The following is a 21,920-nucleotide window of genomic DNA, read 5'->3' as shown; positions in this document are numbered from 1 at the left end:
CTCATAAACTTTTGCAAAAAATATATCTCTTAAATAAAATTCAATTTATATAATATAATTATATATATACAAATTATTTTGCAAACTTTTTTATTTCTATTCCCTGTAAATTTGTTAACTCTCTACCAAAAAAAATCACTGACGGTTTTTAAAAAACAGTCAGTGTTAGTATTCAACACTGACGGTTTTTAAAAAAACCATCAGTGTTGAACGCCAACACTGACTGTTTTTTTAAAAACCGTCAGTGATTTTTCTTTTATATGCTGCTGAAATTTTCGTTCCCGGGTTATATATTTTGATTTTAGCAGCGAAGAACTTCATTTCCCTCTGCGATAAACCCTCCCCGTCTCTCTCGCTCTCTTACAAAACCTTCTAGCCGCCAGACCTCACCCTTTTCGCCCAGCACTAAACCCACTCCGCACCATCCCTAACCATCTCTCTCTCGGTCTCTCGCTCTCTCGTATCAGATCGGCACCATCCCTCTCTCGATGTCTCACCAGCACAGACGCATCAGATCGGCACCGGTTTCTCTGCCTCCGCCTCTGATGCTGCCACTGCCGCCAGTTTCTCTGCCTCCGACTCCTTCCTTCCACTGCCACTGGTCTCTGATGTAAGTGGTTCGATAATCCCTTCTTAATTTGGGAGCTCTTTGTTGTTTTAGGACTTCTTAAAAGTATCGGACTTGAGTCATGCTGGTACTGGTACCCCCTTTTCTGATTTGCTTCTGGTATGAATTAATTGTGTGTATGTGTGTTGTTTGAACCTTTCTTCTTAATTATGTCAAAATATGAGTATTTGTTTTTGAATTTTTGTTATACTACAATGTCAGAGGTTCAAAACTGAAAAATTGACGGGAAGGTTCGGACGCTAGAAATTCTTCACGGCCTTGGCGCTGCGCTGTAATTCTTCTTGTTGAATCAAAGATGGTCTTCCGAAATCTGGCTTGGTTAATTGCTTGGTAAAATGCATGATTATGAAATTGCTTGGTTAATTGTAAATAGGTAATCCCACATATTAAATAAAATTGACACCCAATGATAAATTGGTGAACAATCTTGATTTCAAGCTTTACAAAACCTGTAAAGAAGAACAACACCAATTTTTATTATCACTAGACTATCTCGATCTTATTTGATATTTCACATTCTACAACTCAGATTGGTATAACATCAATATTCCCACAAGATGCGAGAGTGGGAACTTGTATCTCTGAAGAAACATCTTCCATTTGGCAAGCAGTGTGATTGGGTGTCAAATGTACAGTAGGTATCTAGTGAGTATCAAACAACCCTTTGAGAAAAAGATAGCTTCTGAATGGTACTAAAACAGTAAGCCTCTGGTACATGTTCTTGTGATAACTTTTCTGAATGGTACTAAGTTCAGTGATAGCTTCTGAATGGTACTAAGTTCAGTGATAGCTTCTGCATGATGATCATTTCAACATGAAATTATAGCATTTTTCGATTTAAGGTACATGATTGTATAGTGTAATGGATCTGTTTCTTCATTTACTGCCACAGCTTCTATCCTTAATTGGACCTTCGTGCCCTCAGTCTACAAATCGCAAATCAAATTGGAAGTTCATTATGCGGCAACTCTTACAGGACATTGCATCTAAGCTTCATCTGACCTACTCTCTTCATACTGATCTTACTGTTAAGGAGATGGACTTTTTTATGTGTTCATTTCTTAAAAAAATTTATGATGATTGTTTTAGGAGGTGGACTTATTGGATGTTTGTACCTTTAGTTTATATTAACTTTCTTTTTTCTAATTGATTTATTAGGTGTATTAGTTTGTACCTTTAGTTTATTTGATGTTTGGATGTTTGGAACAGCGAAGAGGATACGAGGCTGTTTTCTGATACAATAATAAGTTGAATCTCCAGAAGCTCAAATATGTAGCTGAGGTGGCTGAAGTGCGAGATTAAGAATGATGGGATAAGGTGTTGTTATTCTAGTTATGAATCCATTTTTCTCTCAAGGACTAGTATGAAACTATGCAAGGGGAATTCATTTGGTCCCTGTAGCTGATTGTTCTATTTATTTTTCCTATATTTGCATATTTTGTTCATATTTTAGTTGCATATGTTTCATATTTGTCATGTAAATTTTGTTATAGTGTGTTTTTTGGTGAATAAATCTATTATGTTGTGTTTTTTTGGTGAATGGTGAATGAATATATTATGTTGTCTAAATTATTTGTATGATACTTTGTTTAACATCAATAAATGTTAAATACTAATATATGGCTAGCAAAAATATGGAGGCTAACTCAAATATAAACAGAACCATGCCGAAATTTTTATATCAACACTGACGGTTATAAAGCAAACACTGACTGTTTTTAATATATATACTGACGTTTTTAATATCAACACTGACTGCTTTTAAAAACATTAAAAATAGTCGGTGTTGGTGCTCAACACTGACTCTTTTGAAAAACAGTCGGTGTTGGTGCTTAATACTGACTGTTTTTAAAGAGTCAGTAAAAGATAATCTTCACTGGCGCTGGCTTTACTGACGCCGCTATAACAGTCGGTGTAGGGGTAATTGAACAGTCAGTGAAAATGTTTTTTGTACTAGTATTTGCATATTTTATACAGTAGTACGTACATAGGTTTGTTGTCAATTGGTTTATTAAATTTAAAGTTATTCATGCAATGTGGCTCTTGTCTATGTCATTGGTAATTTATATATTTGATTGTGTATGATGATTGAATCGCCTTGCGCTGGCAGCGCGGCGAGTTGTCGATCAGGGTGTGACAGATTTTCCTGGCCACCACTGCAGATGGCGTAAACTATATATTTTTTTTAATCTTTCCCTGGCCGCCACTACAAATGGGTTAACTATTTTTAATAACGGAAATTGTAAGCACGCTACAAGAAAAGCAAATATATCATAGATATATATATATATGAAGAGTAAAGCTAGCGTGTGACATGCTCACCAAGAAAGTTTGGTGAGCATAACTCCAAAAGTATATCGGATCGACGTCAAATGTCAAATCCAAACCGTTGAAATCCATGTACTTCATGAGTGATGAATATACATGCAAAATTTTGAAAGTTTCGAGTTTATTTGCTACACGGTCAAGTGGTCAAAGAAATAATAAAAATTGAATATATAAAATAACTTATAATAAAATGTTCATTTCTTTGACCACTTGACCGTGTAGCAAATAAACTCGAAACTTTCAAAATTTTGCATGTATATTCATCACTCATGAAGTACATGGATTTCAACGGTTTGGATTTGACATTTGACGTCGATCCGATATACTTTTGGAGTTATGCTCATCAAACTTTCTTGATGAGCATGTCACACGCTAGCTTTACTCATATATGAAAACAAATAATATTCGTGTAAAATAACAAAAAGCCAAGTGAAACTTAAATTAATGATGCAGCATAAGAACTTCTTCAGTGCTTTACAGGATTCTCTCAATAATTCAGCACAAACCGAGTCCTCGTAATTTTAAACAGTTCAATGATCTAAACTCTAAAATATTGCAATCACTAATATCAATAATAACGGGACTAAAGTGGGCGCATACATTCGATAGAGGATGTAGAGCATTTCTTTGTTTATTCCAAAGAACTTGGACTTTACACGACTAGCTCCATCTGGAATGTGCTTCAGTAGAACCATTCTGAAGTTGTACATCCTATAATATCGCCAGATACCATTTGGATTTTCGATTAGTAACAAAAAAGAAGAAAGCAACTTAACCACTGTCGCAGTAGTATTGCTAACAGGCGCTAGCACCACATCCAGACCAAATGTCAGCGCCAGGACCATACATTTTGCAGCAATAGAAAATAAACTCAAGGACGTAGCAACGTGAATTTCCATCCTATCAGAATTTTCATAACTCGAACTGTATATAAGCAGCATAGTAGACAAAAAGGACAGGAAAAATGCAGAGTAGTTTGCTAAGGCAAATGCCTTCAAAGGATATTTCCTTTCTAGAATTGGTGTGCCAGTATTTCCATTTGTACCTCCTGGAAGAGTAAAAGCTGCAGCAAAGGATACTGTTGTAATAAGTACAGAGCCCAGGCCCACTAATTGGGCTTTGGCTATCACACTGTCTGAGCTCTTTTTAGCACCTGTTGTGTCCATTGTCCAAATAGGGTCCTGAATGGTGCCTTTTATTATCTTCTTTGCTAGTTCCATAATGCCAATACTCTCCGATTTTGACATTTTGTCTTCAGTGTAGTACTGAAACCAACCTGTAGTCAATCCATCTCTTTTCTGATTGTAAAATTCCTCAAAAATATCTCTGCTCTGCGATGCACCAAAAAAGTATCTTCTTAGAAAAGGAAAAGGAATATTATAAGTTGGAAGTTCAAAATAAAATAAAAAATAACACAATTATATGTTTAAGATATATATTTATAGTTAAGCCCTACAAGAGACCACTTCATTTAGAAGGACAGTGATGCCCATTGGCAGTGATGGAAGGCTGCGTCCTTTTTCTTTTTTTTGTGAAAGCAAAAAATAAAATATATATTGCAAATGCACATGTATATTTTGGAGTAAACATAATATACACTTAAGTATACCAAGTGAACCGTACACTTAACCCTAGGACCGTACGATTAGCTTTGAGATTCGTGCTGCCATGACTTTTAAAGAATCTACACGACTTTTAAAGAAATCTGACGGTCCTAGGGTTAAGTGTACGGTACACTTAAGTGTATATTAGTTTTACTCGTATATTTTGTGCCTTTTCTTTCTTTTCTTTCTTTTATTTCAAAGACAGAATTAGACAGGTCATTAATTTGATTTTTCGAGCAACTATCATCAACAACTAGCATTCATTTTCTAATAAAGTTTTCCTATTTCTTTTTTATTTGTTTCTGATCTCTCACTGGTTCTCTCTTTCATGCACGTATGCATGCATGCAACAGTTAAGTATGTCATGGCTATAAGGTGGATGGTTTGGCACACACTTCCGTGCATAAGCACATGCATCATCATATATATAAATAACCAACATGCTTTGGAAAAGGTGCAGAGAAGTACTGAAGACATCAAATTTATCAAATCTTGCGTTGACACAATTAATCAAGTCCTACTGTACGTACGTAGCTTAGTATTATTTAAAAAATAATAATAAGAGAATGGAATTAATTCAAGGATGATAAGAAATAGTAAGCAGCTTAACCTTAGATTTCCCTGCAGATTTCCTTAGTTGAATCATTGAAATGTCTAATGCTGTTAGACCTTCCTTGTTTTGTAAAGTCCGTTTCAATTGCGATGCATTTCTATTTAAACGAGAAAGCATAAGAAATCTTCCATGTTTTGCCGCAAGATGTAATGGTGTGTTTCCTTTGTTATCCATAGTGTTTAACATTCTAGTGAAAATTTTGTTCCAATGGGAGATAGGGAGATTGTTTTTTGAATCTTCTAGCCACTTTAAGATAACATCTGACTCGTTCGCTTCTATGGCAATGTGCAGGAAGTTTCTTCCATTACCATCTAGTAGGTCACCTGAATCAAGGCACACTTGTGAGAGAAGGACCATAATTTTGACATGGCCCATTCGTGCTGCAGTATGCACAGGAAATGATCCTTCTGAATCTTGGATATATGCTAATGATGGATCTTTATCCAATAGGAGTTTGGCCATGGTATGGTTTCCAGTTGATGCTATGAAGTGGAGAGGAGTTCTTCCTGTTTCATCTGCTTCCTTACCAAGTTGTCCCGAATTCAATTTTAGTAGTTCTTTGGTGAGTTCTGTCAGTAAGATAGCACAGAAGTTCAATTATTAGGCAAGCCTAGTTCAGTTTTAGTAAGCAATAATTCCTTACTGAAATGAGAAACAGCTGACATAATGGATTTTGCATCTACTTTTGAAACTAGTCACCAAACAATTTTTGCATAATATATGCGAATGTGCTACATTTATTTGAAAGCATCTGTTTACAGTAGATAATTAGTTAATCTTATAGGGGATATGGTGATTACAAAGTGAGACTTCAGTTATTTAACCGATCCAGATTAGTGTAGTATCAGTATCATCTTCATCAGGATCGGTTGTATTCCAATAATTTCAGTTATATATAAAATCTAATTGATTCCATATTTTCGACTAGTGGGTGTTCCCTTGTGCAGGACCACCAGAGTACGTACAAAGACGATTAGATAGCAAAGGCTATTTAGGGGTCTTTTTCTGATGGATTAATTTGATGCAAACTGAATAAAAATAATTCAACCAAATTATTTTCCATTGACAAAAATATAAATTGGTTGACTAAATAAACCAATCAACTGAATTAGAAATTGAACCAAAACCTGACTAAAAAAAAAAAAAATTGAACCAAAACTGAAGTTTAATTAGATTACACTAATTATTATGAAAAATAAATTTATAACTGTTAATATGAATATTAGGTAGCTAATTGAAAACCAGCCCTTGGTATGGTGGCAAAGGGAATGTCCTCCATATGAGAGGTTGCACGTTCAAAACCCAGATAAGAAAATTCCTTCTATATATTAAATAGTTAGGTGCCTTAACCTCCAACTTTTACTCAAAAATTATTAAGTATCTAATTATGTATAATATGTGTAATATTACAATATTAACTTGTGAGGAGGGTTCAAAAGCCTCCATTTTTTAGAACTTTAATAACTCAAAATTTAAAACTTAAAAGTCAAAATAAAACTATTATATGTGATCTATGTTATTTTCTCTATGTGCTCATAAAAAATTATCACATTTCAATTTTGTTTTTATGTGAATCAGTAAATTAAAAAATCAACATCTAGAAATTATCCACATTAGCACGTTTTTTTACAAGCTCTTGATGACAACTAAAATAAATGCATAGATAAAATGACGTAGATCATATTCAACGGTTTTATTTCGACTTTTAAGTTTAAATTTTAAATTATTAAAGTTTTTAAAAATGGAGGCATGGTGGAGGCATTTGAACCCTTCTCTTAACTTATATATTTGGTTTTCTTAATTTCTTCTTTTTAATTTGGTATCCAACTATCAAAATCCTACATACTAAACAAATTGAGCAAGACAACCGAACTGCTTTAACCAAAATAATATTCATTGGTGAAATTAAAGAAACAGGACCATCTGAACAACCTTAGCATGGACTTCTGTCGCAAGTTGAACAAAATAATATCAATCGATATTGTTATATACCTGAGTCTTTGAGCACTGCAGCATGCAAAGCTGTCTGTTTTTTCGGCCCCAAGTAAAACTCTCGTGTAATTTCACGACGAGACAATTTTTGCATCATTGTTTGTACCTTACAGAGCGATCCCATTGCTGTAGCCAGGTACAAGGGAGATGCAAAATCATCATTGACCAGGCCCGCCAACTCCCAGTCTGCATTCATCAGAACACGAACAAAACTTTCATGGCCTTGTCTGGCAGCTTCGTGTAAAGCTGTTTCCCCGAGGCAGTTCTTTTGTCTAAGAATCTCTTTCATCCCAGCCTCACCAAATATCGACTTGGCATGCGTGACCATAATACCAATAATGGAGAAATCACATGCAGATCTTGCAGCATGGTGGAAGGGTGTCTCATTTCTTGCATTGAGTGCCTTCAGCAATGATATATCTTTCATTAAGATTTCAGGCACTAGATTGGTTCTATTGTCAGAGATCAGTATGTGAAGAATGGTGTTCCCCATACCTGTAAAAGGAAGTTTCAATTGTGATTTTGGCCGGCATGAGCAAACACAGATTAGTTTTCTAATTTCGTGCCATATAGGTCATGTCTTATGACTTCGAATTAATAGGTCAATCAAATTGGGACCGAGTCGGACAGGTAAGCCGTAAGTAGTTAGATATGTTGGATTTACTCTTTAGATCAATTGAGTTTATACTTTGGTAAAAAAGCTAAATATAAAGGTCAAAATAGGGTGTAATTAACTTCCAGGTCAGTCGGATTAATTCTTTTTATTTGATATACTGGCTAAATAACATATCAATTATATATAGGGGTCGATCACTACAGCCAAACCATTAGGTTCAAATGAAGCATCAAAACGTATATTCCTCACGTAGGAAATCAAGATGATCGATCTCAGATCAAAATGATGAAATATAGCTATTGCATGAAATCAATGAAAGTGTCACTCTGCGGGTCTGTTCAAGATTATGTTCACCAACATGTATTCATGTACATTCATCTTGGTATATATATCACATTTATGATCCGTAAAACATTATCATCAATTAATCCCTATGTTAGTCCACAAGATTATTAGTGTTCTTGTTAAAATTAATATTTCAGTTTTTCTATGTTGAAATTAATTTTTTTTTCTTTGATCAATTAGTCAAACGTTGATGGTAAATTCAGTTGAGATTTTCTAGATAGATTCAATGCATGTTTAGAATTTTTTAGAGTCATGTTGGGATGTGCAATTCTTGCAGTTAATATTTGTGTGCTAAACGACATTTATGTTCTAGGATATCTGAAGCACCATGAAGTATGATAATGTATGTTACGCTTCTTCTTCTTCTCCTTCTTCTTTCTCTGTTCCACTAAATATAAAATATAAAACAAAAAAACATAGGCCTTGTATGGCCAACATAAGTGGTATCAGAGCTTTGGTTGAGTGAGATTTCAAGTGAGATTTCTCTAAGGGTGCATTGGGTTGGGCAAGAGTAGAGCTAATTTCAAGTTTGAGGATAGTAGCTAACTCAACTTTTGATTGGGTTAGTAAAATAGTGAGCTATCCATATAAGACAAACAAAGAATAGTGAGTTAGTGCTATTCTTGCTCCATCCAAACATCAAATAGCTCAAAAGAATAGTGTTATTCTTGGAATAGTGCTATTCTTCCTTCATCCAAACGCACCCAAAATGTAGTGATCCAAACACAAATTAGAATAGAGCTTATCTTGAGTTTGTACATCAATTTCATTCCTATCAATTATAGTTAGTTTAAACATTAATTTAGTAATAAATGAAATACTGGATTAGTATTAAATAAATATAGTTTAATATGAAGTTGGTATTAAATAAAATATTTGTTTAAATATTACAAGTAATATAATATTCATCTAGATATTAGATTAGTAATAAATAAGTATAATATCAAAAGATTAATATTAAATAAAATGTTAAATTAAATATAATAGAGCTAACCTTGGGTTTGTACATCTTTTTTCATTCCTATCAATTAGATTTAGTGAAATATTAAATTAGTAACAAATAAAATATTATAATAGTATTAAATAAATATAATATAATATTAGATTAGTATAAAACAATAAAACATAATATTAGTTTAAATATTAAATTTAATATAATATTTCTTTAAACATTTGATTAATATTAAATAAAATACTAGATTAATATAATATAATACTAGTTTAAATATTAAATATAATATAACATTAATTTAAATATTAAATGTAATATAATATTAGTTTAAATATTAGACTAAATATAACATAATTTTTGTTTAAATATTATATTATTATGAAATAAAATATTAGATTAATATTAAAATATAATATCATATTATATGAGTATTAAATAAAATAATAAATTAGTATTAAAAATATTAGCTTAAACTAATATCATATTTTAACAAATATTATATTACATTCTAAGGTGATTGAGTTAGTGAACTAGATTAAAAGTTTGGGTGAAAACTGATGAAGTTAATGTCCTAGAGCAAATTAATGGTATTGCTTATTTGTTCATATATTGGTTGATATGATCAACTTGTTCCTTGAGTTTGACATTACTTGTAGTATATGAATAAGATTCACATTGTGGGATACTATCTCGTAATAAGTAATAAACTCTAGATTTTCCTAATCATTGTAATTAGTAAGGAACGCTAATTACATATAAGATAAGTGTGATGTTTAAATGTTGATTGAGTTTCACGAATCAAGTGATGGAGATCAGTTTAATATCACAGATGCATATAAAAGTACATGGCATTGGAAGTGACTTTATGCTGAACATTATACAAGAAGTCTGTGTATATATGTCATTAATGTTCGCATGGTGTATATGTCTAAAGTCTGAGATAATTCAGTTATCTCACTTGAGAGTTGTGCATGTGATGCCATTCCAATGTGGTGTTATGCATAAGAGATTACTATGTACATATCTCACTTGGAGAAGTTCGTGAAGAATCGACAAGATGAATATCCCTCATAACAATATGTAATATTGTTACAATATGTAATATTGTTATGAGTAATGATATTTGTTGGGCCCCTTGATTAAGCACGATTATATATGCGTATTACAATCAATTGTTGATTGTAAATATAATCGATCTCTTGAGTTAAGTAACATAATGAATAAGCAAGATGACATATTTCTGATTTGCATTTATCATTATAGATATCATGTGATATTTGATATTACACATGCAGTATATAATACTGTCCATATTGGATCATGATATTGCTGGAGAGCATATCATATGTATTAATTGGATAATCATATTAATTTATACTAGAGGCGCACTACTACAGAAATGGTCATTGTACACTGCACATTCTACACGGATTTGATAATTTTACCTAAAAACCGTGGAGAAATTCTAATTTTTTGGAAGTCTGAAATATGTGTGGGATCTCTACACGGATGTTTACTAAAGAATCAGTGTAGAAAGCCGTGAGAGAGCTACACGGACGTTTATCAGGAAATGTACACGGATTATTATTTAAATAACAGTGTAGAAAGCCTTGAGAGAGCTCCACGGATATTTAATTAAAGACCCGTAAAGAAAGGTTGGCATTGTACACGGATGTTTGTTTAAATTAAAGTGTAGAAAGCTTGTGAGAGCTACACGGCCGTTTCATAAAACGCCGTGTAGAAAGGTGTCAATTATACACGGTTTTTTTTTAATTAATAGTGTGGATAGCTGTTAGAGAGCTACACGGACGTTTAATAAAAAAGGCCGTGTAGAAATGTTATTTTAGGGTTTTGGTAAAGGGCGCGCCTTTTCCATCACCAAGTTGGTTATATAAAAGGCCTTCTCCTTCCAGCGCCGATTTGATCAATTCTCTCTCTCTCTCTGTGATCTGTCACTTCGGACTTTCGGAAGCGGATGAAGATCATATTTTAATAAAGAAAGAGCTGATCGAATAAAGAGTCGGATGAAGATTTTCAAATAAGAGGAAGAGGTGAGATGAAGGACCTCCATAGCGGATGAAGAGTCGGACGACTCTTAATCCGACTCTAAATGTTCTTCATCCATCTCTTTCCCTTTTTTTTGAAGGTTCATCCAACTTTTTGGTTTTAGCTAGCTATTTCTTTATTAAAATATGTATCTTCATCCGAAAGAAAAGAATCCACTGGATAATTTCAGAGCCGGCCCGATGAAGAGCCGGATGAAGAGTTGGAGAAGGACCTTCAAACCGGATGAAGAGCCGGTCTGATTTGTGCGCTAAAGTGTTTTTGGAGGATAATTTCAGAGCCGGATGAAGATCTAGTCGGACGAGATCGTCCGACACTTCATCCAACTCTCCATCCGATTCTGAGGGTCCATCATATATCCAGCTCTTCCAGTCCTTAATAGAATTTTTTAGTTTATATGGATTTAACTTTTGTAATTAATTCTCAATAAGAATTTTTATTTTTTGTATAAATTAGTGTACATGAATTTTTTGTTCAAATTGCTATATATGTTGGAATTCTGGATTTTAAATGTCTTCCTCTGTTTTGAAAATTGTTTGTTTTGCTCAAATTTTGCTAAAAAACATTTAAAAAAAAAAAACAATGCTACACGGACTTTTATATAAACAGCCGTGTAGAAAGGTAGAATAAAAAGAAGGTTTTTTCTTTTAATTAAAAGTGTTAAAAAACAATTCTACACGGCTGTTTATATAAAAGTCCGTGTAGCTCTATCAAGGCTTTCTACACGGATTTATAGATAAATGTCCGTGTAGAAAGGTTTAGGGTTACAGAAAGGCTTCTTCCAGCGCCGTTTTGATCAATTACTCTCTCTCTCTCTCTCTCTGTGTAATTGAAAGGTTGGTCTATTTCTGCGCAACAAGGATCGAGACCGGAGCTGAGATCTTTGAAATGCCGCAACAAGGATCAATTTCAGGTTCCTAGTCCAGAAATGCCGTGAGACCGCATCGAAAGGTAAGGTGAACTTGTGTGCACTTTTGGACCCCGGCAGAATTAATGGAATGATGTTGGAATGGTATGAGGATGATTGTGTCAACTACTTGCGTAAAGCGATGCATCATGCTCATGGGGATCAAAAGAAATTTCTTCTCCTGCCATACCACCAAAGGTAGGTTACTTGTAACCCTTATTAATTGTTTATATTTTCAGTTAAAGAATTACACAATGAACCGTAGCAAACACTTGAGTCACTATTACATGCTGAAATATATATGTCACTAATTTTATGCTAAAGTACTACAATTCTTCTCCCCCCACAGCTCCCACTGGTGTTTGTTGGTGATTGTGCCACTTGAAAATACGATTTATGTCATGGATTCAAGCCGGCCCGACAAATCCATCACCACTCAGCAGTCTAAAAGATTCATGCCTGTTATAATTAAGTAAGTTATCTAAATATCACTTGGTTTGATTTTTTTTTATAATTGTGGAATTGCTAATTACAGTCACTCAATTTTGTAAGGGTTTTTCGGCAATATCTTAAAGAGGGTGGAGTGCAAAGCACGGGTAAGAGCAGAAATAAAATGAATGGGCTTTGGAAGGAGGTGAGCACACTATAATTTTATAATTTCATATTTTTGGGTTCAAAAATTTATTGTCATTCTGACATAGGCTGCTGAATGTAAATTTCAGTGCCCGCAACAGATTGGCGGTTGGGAATGCGGTTATTACACGATGATTTTTATGTTTCACTTTGTTGAGAGCATACAATTCAAATGGCCAGCATATCCGGTATGTAATTCATATGTTTTGCCTTGACTTGTCCATACAATTAATATTGATTTCCTCTAAACTTGTTTTATTAGTTGCATTGTTATAATTGCAATTATTTATTTCTATAAAGCAAAACAGAGATGTAGTTGCCATATTTTTGTAACTTGCATGTTTTGAATTTTTTTGTAGTATTCATCAGAGTCAAAGAGTTACTCCAAGGAGCAGTTAGATCACTTTAGATGTATGTGGGCAGATTTTTTTTATAAAACAATTTTGTAAACCAGAATATGGATTTGTATGATCTTTGTATAATTCAGTGTACATGAATTTTGTATTAATTTTTGATATAATTTGGAAATTTCCAAAATTTAGGGGTTTTGGTATTCTTATTTTGGAAATTCTCTGTTCTGGAATTGATCTGATTTTAAATGGCTGGCAAAACTGGAGGCTAGACAAAAAAAAGCAAAAAAATAAAAAAAAAACAGTAGTTCAATTATACACGGACATTTTAAAAATTATCCGTGTAGAAAGGTTTTTCCACATTAAAAAAATAAAGAAGAAAATTAATACATAAAATTAAATATTAAAAAATAAGAGAGCTACACGGATATTTAATTATATATCCGTGTAGAAAGGTTTTTCCAAATTAAAAAAATAAAGAAGAAAATTAATACATAAAATTATATATTAAAAAAATATTAAAAAATAAGAGAGCTACACGGATATTTAATTATACATCCGTGTAGAAAGATCTTTCAATATTAAAAAAATATTAAAAAATAAGAGAGCTACACGGATATTTATTTATATATCCGTGTAGAAAGGTTTTTCCACATTAAAAAAATAAAGAAGAAAATTAATACATAAAATTATATATTAAAAAAATATTAAAAAATAAGAGAGCTACACGGATATTTAATTATACATCCGTGTAGAAAGATATTTCAATATTAAATAAAATTAAAAAATAAGAGAGCTACACGGATATTTAGATAAATAACCGTGTAGAAATCTAATTGTACACGGCTTTTTATGTAATAATCCGTGAAGCTCAGTTATGAAGAGCGCTATGTCAAGGATTTGTAAACGGCTGTGTATGTAATAATCCGTGTAGCTATTCAGTAATTGTACGCGGTAAATATCCGTGTGTATATATACAAGGATTTCTAAACCGTGACAGCCCACGCGGCGGGAAATCCGTGCAGCTCGCTTGTTTATGTCCGTATATAATCACTTATTCTGTAGTAGTGGCAACTTATCATTAATGAAATGTGATTTTATTGCCAATATAAATACAGATCCAAAGCGGTCACATTCTACAAGGTACATATTAAGATATCATATAGTGATATGATACTTAATGATATTATGAGATAACACTAAGTCAAATCCTAGAATGTATCATGTGATGTGGGACATTACATATAAAATTCAATCAACATATGTAAGTGTGGATCAAAGGTCGAGTTAATTTGGTACATGTGATGTACAAATTAATTGAGGAACTGTTTAATGTGATTGAACAAAAGAAAGACATTGATAGAACTTATTCATTTGGTCAATTTGATTATGCCAATGGATAGAGCTTGATTTAATTATCGTGTGAATATGTGGAACGTGCGAAACGAACTTACAGTTTGAGTTTTATGGCCAAAATAAGTTTGACTTGACATCGGTCAACGAAAGTCAACTACGGAAACGGACATCCATTGAAGTGAGGAGTTGCCTTGGAGAAGGGGTTTGATCTACTTGGTTTGTTGATATTTTGTGAGCTGTTTAGATGGAGTGTTGGTCCATTGGACCAACATATTGTCTTATTACCAATATGTCCACATGAGATCAATCTCATGCATTGATTTGTCAGACAAGATGGTAATTTCACAATTAATATGAGAGCCTCCATTTAAATATCTCACCTTGTCTTTCTCTCTCTCATCCATCTCATTTCCCTTCATCTTCCCTCTCTCAATCCTTATATTTTTAAATGACTCATTTTTCATGCCTCATTTGTACCTTATATTTTTATCTTTGTGTTTAAATTCAAACAATCAACAATTCGAACCATTCAACACAATTTTCATATTAAAATATAGATTTCGAGAACAAATTTAATATTTTTCAAAAAATGTTTTACTTTTATTTTAGATAGATACAGAATCAATGTTTTTCACAAATTCTGGAACATTCAGAAATAGTGATTTGGCGTCTAACTAAAAATTAGTAAATCATTTTCAATTAATATAAAATTTGGTCTCCAAGTATATTTATTATAGAGATCATGTTGAGTAGTTTCCTATTGATTATTTTAATTTTATAAATTAATATAAGAATATGAGATACGAATAAGACATGAAAGATATGAGAAATTTTAACCCGGCTGCATATTGTTAATACTCGCATTAATGGTAGCTTCTGAGTTTGTTTTAAGTCCATGTAATAGAGATTTGACTAATGCTCACAATTGCTTAGGAAATAAAAAAATTTAAATCCTTGTTTGCGTAAAAAAACTGGTAGGATGCCGAGCAAAAGAGTCCAGGACCACTTCGAAAAATGTACCGAAGTATCGAGTACGCCACATTTGCACAAGGAAATTCGCATCAAGACCATGACGACCCAACTACGAATGAAGGTACAGTCAAAGATACGATTCATGCCAATGATGATGATTATGGTTTATGGATAGGGTGATTCAATATATCGTGGAAAATAAATATTGTAAATTTTTATATTGACTCGAGCCAAGAAAAAGATATGCATGATTTAATTCTTAATTAAATTTTAATTCTTAAAAAATTTATGAACACTATACTACCAGATTGTCAATTTTTTTAGTTTTGCTTACGTTTCAAAGGTAGCCGGTCTCATGCCTGGAAAAGAAAGGGCAAAAACTTGAAAATTTACGAAATATTATTTTCAAGTTCACATTTATTAATTATGTCATTGGTTTATTTGCCTTTTTTTTACTGTGTATGTGGCCTTTTATTTATATTTTTTTCAGTTTTATTACTAATTTTTTTAATAAATTTATCCAGATTTAAAAAATAAATAAATAAAAATAAAAAACACTTGTAGGGACATGCCGTGTTATTACCACGCCCGATTTTCGCACTCTTTGGCATGGCACGGCAAAATATTTGCTACCTATATCACGTGCCTGCATGACATGGTATTTGTCATATAGACATCTGGATGCATGCCCGACACGGCACGCGGGGCTAATTCACTACTCACAGATCTTAATTAATGGATCAGATTAGCCCACATGTCAGCAACGACGAGCAAAGACTAAGGTATACCAAGCTTGGTACTCAATGTTACTATTGTTTTGACAAAATATATTACCTGCTACACTTCGGATGGGGTCAGACTCAGAGAGCTCTGTTGGGCAATTAGGAAAATACTCTTCTGGCAATCCCAGAAGCTGCTTCAAATCTGTCTCGTTGCCTTCAATAGCAGCCTTCAGGAGGTTCTTTGGCATCAGCGGGCGATTATTAGGCTCAGTCTGAGTTCCAGAAGAACTTGCTATCTCGCTTGCCATTAATTATGTATCTTAATCCCTCTAGTGTTTGATTGATACGAGAGACGGGGACAGAAATCTCTCTTATATAATTATGAAATGCAAAAACGTCGTACATAATGTACTGCCATGTCTTTTTTTTATTATTATTTACTTGGTCAAATAGCCGATGGATGCCGGGATCAATTATGAAGATAAAATAAAACAAGCCAGCTAAGTACTAGCCAGCGAGCACCGATCAGTTGAAATAGTTGTTTTTGTGCCCATATATAATTAACCAGTGGCGCAGCCACAGTGCTGCAGGGGTAGACAACTACATATCTCTGGAATTTTTTTTTTTTCTTTTGACTAGATTTTTCGATGGATCTTACCTACTCCTGAATTTGATTCTGTCTATCTCTGAATTCAATTCGGAGTAGCAATTGTTAGTTCAGACTTCAAAGATCGATGGTTTGTGAGTCGTTTAATCTAATTAGAAAAGAAAGAAATTTTTAAATCTATGTTCAATTCGGAGTAGAGATTTCCCTCCGCTCAATTAATACCAATTATTTTAGTAGTTTTGATATCAATTAGTAATTTATTAAAAATTACAACTTATTCAATTGGTAGAGATGCAATTTGATAGGTGGGCGGACACAGGAAGAGAATTATGGTGGGGATTCAAATCAGTACCCGTTCAGCAAAAATACCTGAACCCAATTTCTGCCCACCCCTAAGTCAAAACATGTTGCAAACTTCCATAGTTGCATCAAAACACATGACATGTTGCAAACTTCCCCTTAGGTGGTATGTGTCTCGAAACACATGATTTAACACATAAAAAAATTTAGTCTATCTCACTAATGATCTTAATCAATGCTCCCTAGCTCGTTATGTGAAAGTTGTCAAAAGATTTTTCTTTTTGCAAGTTGCAATACCATGTATATATTAATGTACTTCTGAAAATATGAAGTCAACTACGTGGTTATTTCAACAATCATCTTGATCTATTCCTATCTAATAATCAGAGTCTGAAGATGTAATGAGGCACTATGCTGCATCAAAACACATGCACATGTTGCAAACTTCCCCTTAGGTGGTATGTCTCGAAACACATGATTTAACACATAAAAAAATTTAGTCTATCTCATTAATGATCTTAATCAATGCTCCCTCCTTATGTGAAAGTTGTCAAAAGATTTTTCTTTTTGCAAGTTGCAATACCATGTATATATTAATGTACTTATGAAAATATGAAGTCAACTACGTGGTTTCAACAATCATCTTGATCTATTCCTATCTAATAATCAAGAGTGAAAAGATGTAATGAGGCACTATTTTTTTTTTCCAAGTGAAGTCCGTAGGCAATGAGGCACTAATTAGCCCTGTCATTTCTATAATTATTTGTGGAGGAAACTTTTCGCTAACTTGCTAGGCAAAAAAATTTGAGAAAAGGTTTCTGTCCACTGAGTTTTGTCCATCATTTGTCCACAAGTTTTATCCACTTGCCTTTAACAGGGATGGTCCCCACCTTCAACGGATATTCAAATCCTTTGCCTATTTAAACCTTCCCGATCGCGATTTCTACGGAGCTAGTTGATAACCCAAATGAAATTCAAAAAAGTTAAGTCGAGGAGCTTTTTGTTTCGTTCGCGAATCGCCTATTCAAATCCAAATGAAATTCCCGATCGCAAATCTCATTTTTGTTTCGTTCGCGTGTCTCAGTCGCAGAACCGAGGAGATATTCACTAATAGAAGAAATCGCCAAATAGGATACTTTTCTTTTTGTTTCTCATTAGGATACTTTGCCTATTAGAATACTTTTCTTTCTTTTTGTTTCTCATTAGGATCCAGCTCACCAAATAGACTTCTGGCCAACACCTCAAATCCGGTTCAATCGAATTGCTTTTTTTATATTTTCGTTCGCATGTCTCAGTCGCAGGAACCAAGGAGGTTTTAAAGGTCAGTGTTTTCTACTCCAATTTCTCTCTTCATCAGATCGATATCCTCTCCTCATCCGACCCTTGTTCTTTTTTAATGTTTTCATTTCTTCGAAGATTTACTCAGATCTAGAACTTTTTTTTGCTCAATCACAAGATCTAATCCATTTTTATAATATTGAATCTAGTAAGTTATTTCTGTTGAATTTGTTGTTTTTCGTTGTATGCAGTAACAGATCTAGCATTTTAAATGAAATTTGGAGGAAAGAGATGATAGAGAGGCAATATGGAGTATTGATCTGTTAATGTTATAGTATTGCCTCGTTAATTTTACAGTATTCATCTTGTCATTTTACAGTATTCATCTTGTGAAAATCTGGAAGAAAGAGATGATAGATAGGCGATATGGAGTATTGATCTGTTAATTTTACAGTATTGTCCCATTAATTTTACAGTATTCATCTTGTCATTTTACAATATTTATCTTGTGGAAATCTGAAAGAAAGAGATGATAGATAGGCGATATGGAGTATTGATCTATTAATGTTATAGTATTGCCCCGTTAATTTTACAGTATTCATCTTGTGAAAATCTGGAGGAAAGAGATGATAGAGAGGCGATATGGAGTATTGATCTGTTAATTTTACAGTTTTTCCCTTGTTAATTTTATAGTATTCATCTTGTAATTTTACAGTATTCATCTTGTAGAAATCTGAAGGAAAGAGATGATAAAGAGGTGATATGTAGTATTGATCTGTTAATTTTACAGTTTTCATCTTGTAATTTTACAGTATCCATCTTGTAATTTTACAATATACAAGATTCAATTGAAAATTCTACTGTATACAAGATTCAATTTTACAGTATACAAGATTCAATTGAAAATTCTACTGTATACAATATTCATTTTTATAGTTCTGCTGATTCAATTTTACAGTATACAAGATTCAATTGTAAATTTTACTGTGTAGATGATTCAATTTTACAGTATACAAGATTCAATTTTACAGTATGTAAGATTCAATTGAAAATTTTATTGTATACAAGATTCAATTTTACAGTATACAAGATTCAATTTTACAGTATACAAGATTCAATCCAGTGCAGAAGCTAATAATTAACTCTAACTGCCAATAGCCGCTAATAACTAACTCTAACTGCCAATAACTTCCTATAATTGTAATTTCTGAAAGTACAATTTGAAAGTACATTTATTTTGTCCTGTTGTGCAAGTTGCAATCTTTTTCTAACTATTATGGACCACTTCAAATAGTTGCTGGATGTTTTGTGATTAACTGATATATTTTATGTGATATATTGTATAATTATACAGTATGTAGAAGTAATTTTACAGTATTCGCACAAGTCAAAGCTGTGGACAAATGGTGGACAAAAGGCTGTGGACAATTAGACGCTTCCAAAAAATTTAGTTACCACCGCAATTAATTAAAATTAAACCACCACCACCACTCATTCAATTCTTACCACTAAGACACCTCTAGAGCCCGCATCAATTTTTTTCATGCATTAGCTGGGGATGCACACCAAATTAAATTTTATTTTTGGTTTTATTTAATTCAGTGGCGCACTGAATATATGTATATCCCTCCTCTATATTATGTATCTTAAATTGAAATGGATGACAGAAAGTTGTGTGGCTGAGATTTATTAATCTAAATTCAAATTGAATCTGAGTCATCTAAACAAAGAATCTGTCTTCTTTTGATTAAATACATTCTTTCTCTATGTAGAAGTCTAAATTTAGTGAAAATTATACCCGTCAGACGTATTGTCATATATATTGTCGCATAGATACGCAAATTTTTTCACTGATCCGTAAAAAAAAAATTTCTCCCAACGAGCCGTCCCCTCCCCCCGACCCTTTCTTCCCAAAGAAAAAGGAAACCTAATCGGAGAAAGAAAAAGAAATCCTAATCGGAGAAACTACAGATCTCTGATGCACTGTACGACTAGAGAGAGATGGAGAGAGAAGGGGAAGGAAGAATCGGTGTAACTCGGCTGGATACGGTGGATCGAAGGAATCAGCCAGCTGATGCTTCATCCCGCCCCAAGCCCCCCATTCAAGCGTTGTAAAATCTCCCAATAATTGGATCCTGATACCAGCAATAGACTACTGATTTCTTCACTTTAAGGTCCTAAGTTTAAGATTAAGGTCCTATTTAGACTTACTAGACTGTACAGTTTCGTTTTATCAACAATTTTCTCTTTGATGTCCCTTAAGTTATATTCTTCTTCTTGTAGGGGTACTATAGCTTTTGTAAATATGTCTATTTCTTGTGAGGGTGAGGGGGAAGATGGTCCAGTTGTTCTCCAGTTGAAAAAATGGCAGGACACCACATTTCAGTTCGACCTATCAGAGTTCCATGAAGGCTTTATATCACCCAGTAGACAAATGCTTCTCTTAATTTCTAATAATAAAGATCATTGCTGCAAGATCATTTCAAAGATCATTGCCTACAAGATCATTTCAAAGATCATTGCCTACAAGATCATTTCAAAGATCATTGCTGCAAGATTGAGACCTTTCATCTCGTCCTGCATCTCACATGCCCAGTCTGCCTTTGTCCCGGGAAGAGACATAGCAGAAAACATGGTTTTGTTGAGAGAAATTCTCCACTGTTTCAAAACAAGGGGCTATAAGAAGAGACAGTTCTGTCTAAAAGCGGATCTGTCAAAGGCCTTTGACAGAATGAATTGGTTCTATTTGGAGGAATTGCTACCTTTGTATGGCTTCCCACAGAGATTGACCGCCTGGATCTTAGCGTGTGTGACATCTGCCCAGTTTTCAATCATTCTGAACGGCCGAGGAGATAGATTCTTCAGACCTTCCTGTGGTTTAAGGCAGGGCTGCTCACTATCGCCCTACTTATTTATCATAGGAATGGATCTGTTGTCAAGATTGTTACAGTTTCAGGTAGAGAGAGGGCAAATCATAGGAATTCGTGTGGCCCCCATAGCACCTACTCTCACAAACTGTCTCTACACAGATGACTTACTCCTCTTTGGAGAAGCATCTGCACAGGAAACAATCGCATACACAGACACTCTCCAAGTCTTCACTTCAATTTCAAGTCAAAGGGTGGGACCTGCCAAAAGTTTCATTTGGTTCAGTGTGCATACAGACCGCATAGTCAAACAAGAGATTGAACAAATTTTCTGAATTCCCCAAAACCCGATTGCTAAATCATACCTGGGAGCACCAGTTGAAACTAATGCAGCGGCATATGAGTTCCTAATTGAAAGGGTATCATCCAAGTTGCAGATGTGGAAGAGTAAGTTATTGTCACAAGCAGGAAGGGTGGTACTAATCAAGGCGGTGCTCCAAACACTCCCGATCTATTTTATGGCTACCTCAGGAATCCCTAATAAAGTCTGATAGGGCCATGTTCTAAGGCCCATATAGCCTCAATCTGGACTAAGAACAAGGCCGAGATTAGGACCTCGTTCTGCGAGGCCAACCCGGGACATAATGCAGAGTCCATGATTAAGGCCCAAGATAAGCCGGCCCAACTACGGCCTAGACAGCTTACATATAGGGTTATGAAGCCCAAAGTTGTCTCCGAGTCGATAACCGCTCGTAACTGGCAACCATGCCGGTTACCGACCTCGTT

General features: G+C 33.9%; 1 protein-coding gene and 1 long non-coding RNA gene across 2 annotated transcripts; one reads left to right on the top strand and one right to left on the bottom strand.

The window, feature by feature from the left end:
* Positions 1-3,501: 3,501 nt before the first annotated feature.
* On the bottom strand, positions 3,502-7,658 carry LOC144554457 (protein ACCELERATED CELL DEATH 6-like). Its single transcript, XM_078302775.1, has 3 exons — positions 7,166-7,658; positions 5,171-5,742; positions 3,502-4,287 (listed from the first exon to the last, which is right to left on the bottom strand). The coding sequence occupies exons 1-3, from the start codon at positions 7,656-7,658 to the stop codon at positions 3,502-3,504; spliced, it is 1,851 nt and encodes a 616-aa protein (XP_078158901.1).
* Positions 7,659-12,608: 4,950 nt separating this feature from the next.
* On the top strand, positions 12,609-13,164 carry LOC144554048 (uncharacterized). The gene is made up of 3 exons (XR_013511523.1): positions 12,609-12,683; positions 12,772-12,870; positions 13,042-13,164. It is a non-coding gene; the product is annotated as an uncharacterized LOC144554048 (long non-coding RNA).
* Positions 13,165-21,920: the final 8,756 nt, after the last annotated feature.

Source organism: Carex rostrata, chromosome 5 (assembly GCF_964058835.1).
Source record: "Carex rostrata chromosome 5, lpCarRost1.2, whole genome shotgun sequence".
Taxonomy (NCBI): Eukaryota; Viridiplantae; Streptophyta; class Magnoliopsida; order Poales; family Cyperaceae; genus Carex; species Carex rostrata.
Note: the sequence above shows the minus strand (reverse complement) of the source record. Positions and strands in the feature narration are given on the sequence as shown.

Excerpts from the sequence above, each read along its gene's own strand:
- LOC144554457 (XM_078302775.1), bottom strand. The coding sequence starts at position 7,658 with ATGGGGAACACCATTCTTCACATACTGATCTCTGACAATAGAACCAAT. Across the intron at positions 5,743-7,165 it reads TGCAGTGCTCAAAGACTCAG|AACTCACCAAAGAACTACTA; the intron begins GTATATAACAAT and ends TCTTACTGACAG. Across the intron at positions 4,288-5,170 it reads AATCTGCAGGGAAATCTAAG|AGCAGAGATATTTTTGAGGA; the intron begins GTTAAGCTGCTT and ends GGTGCATCGCAG.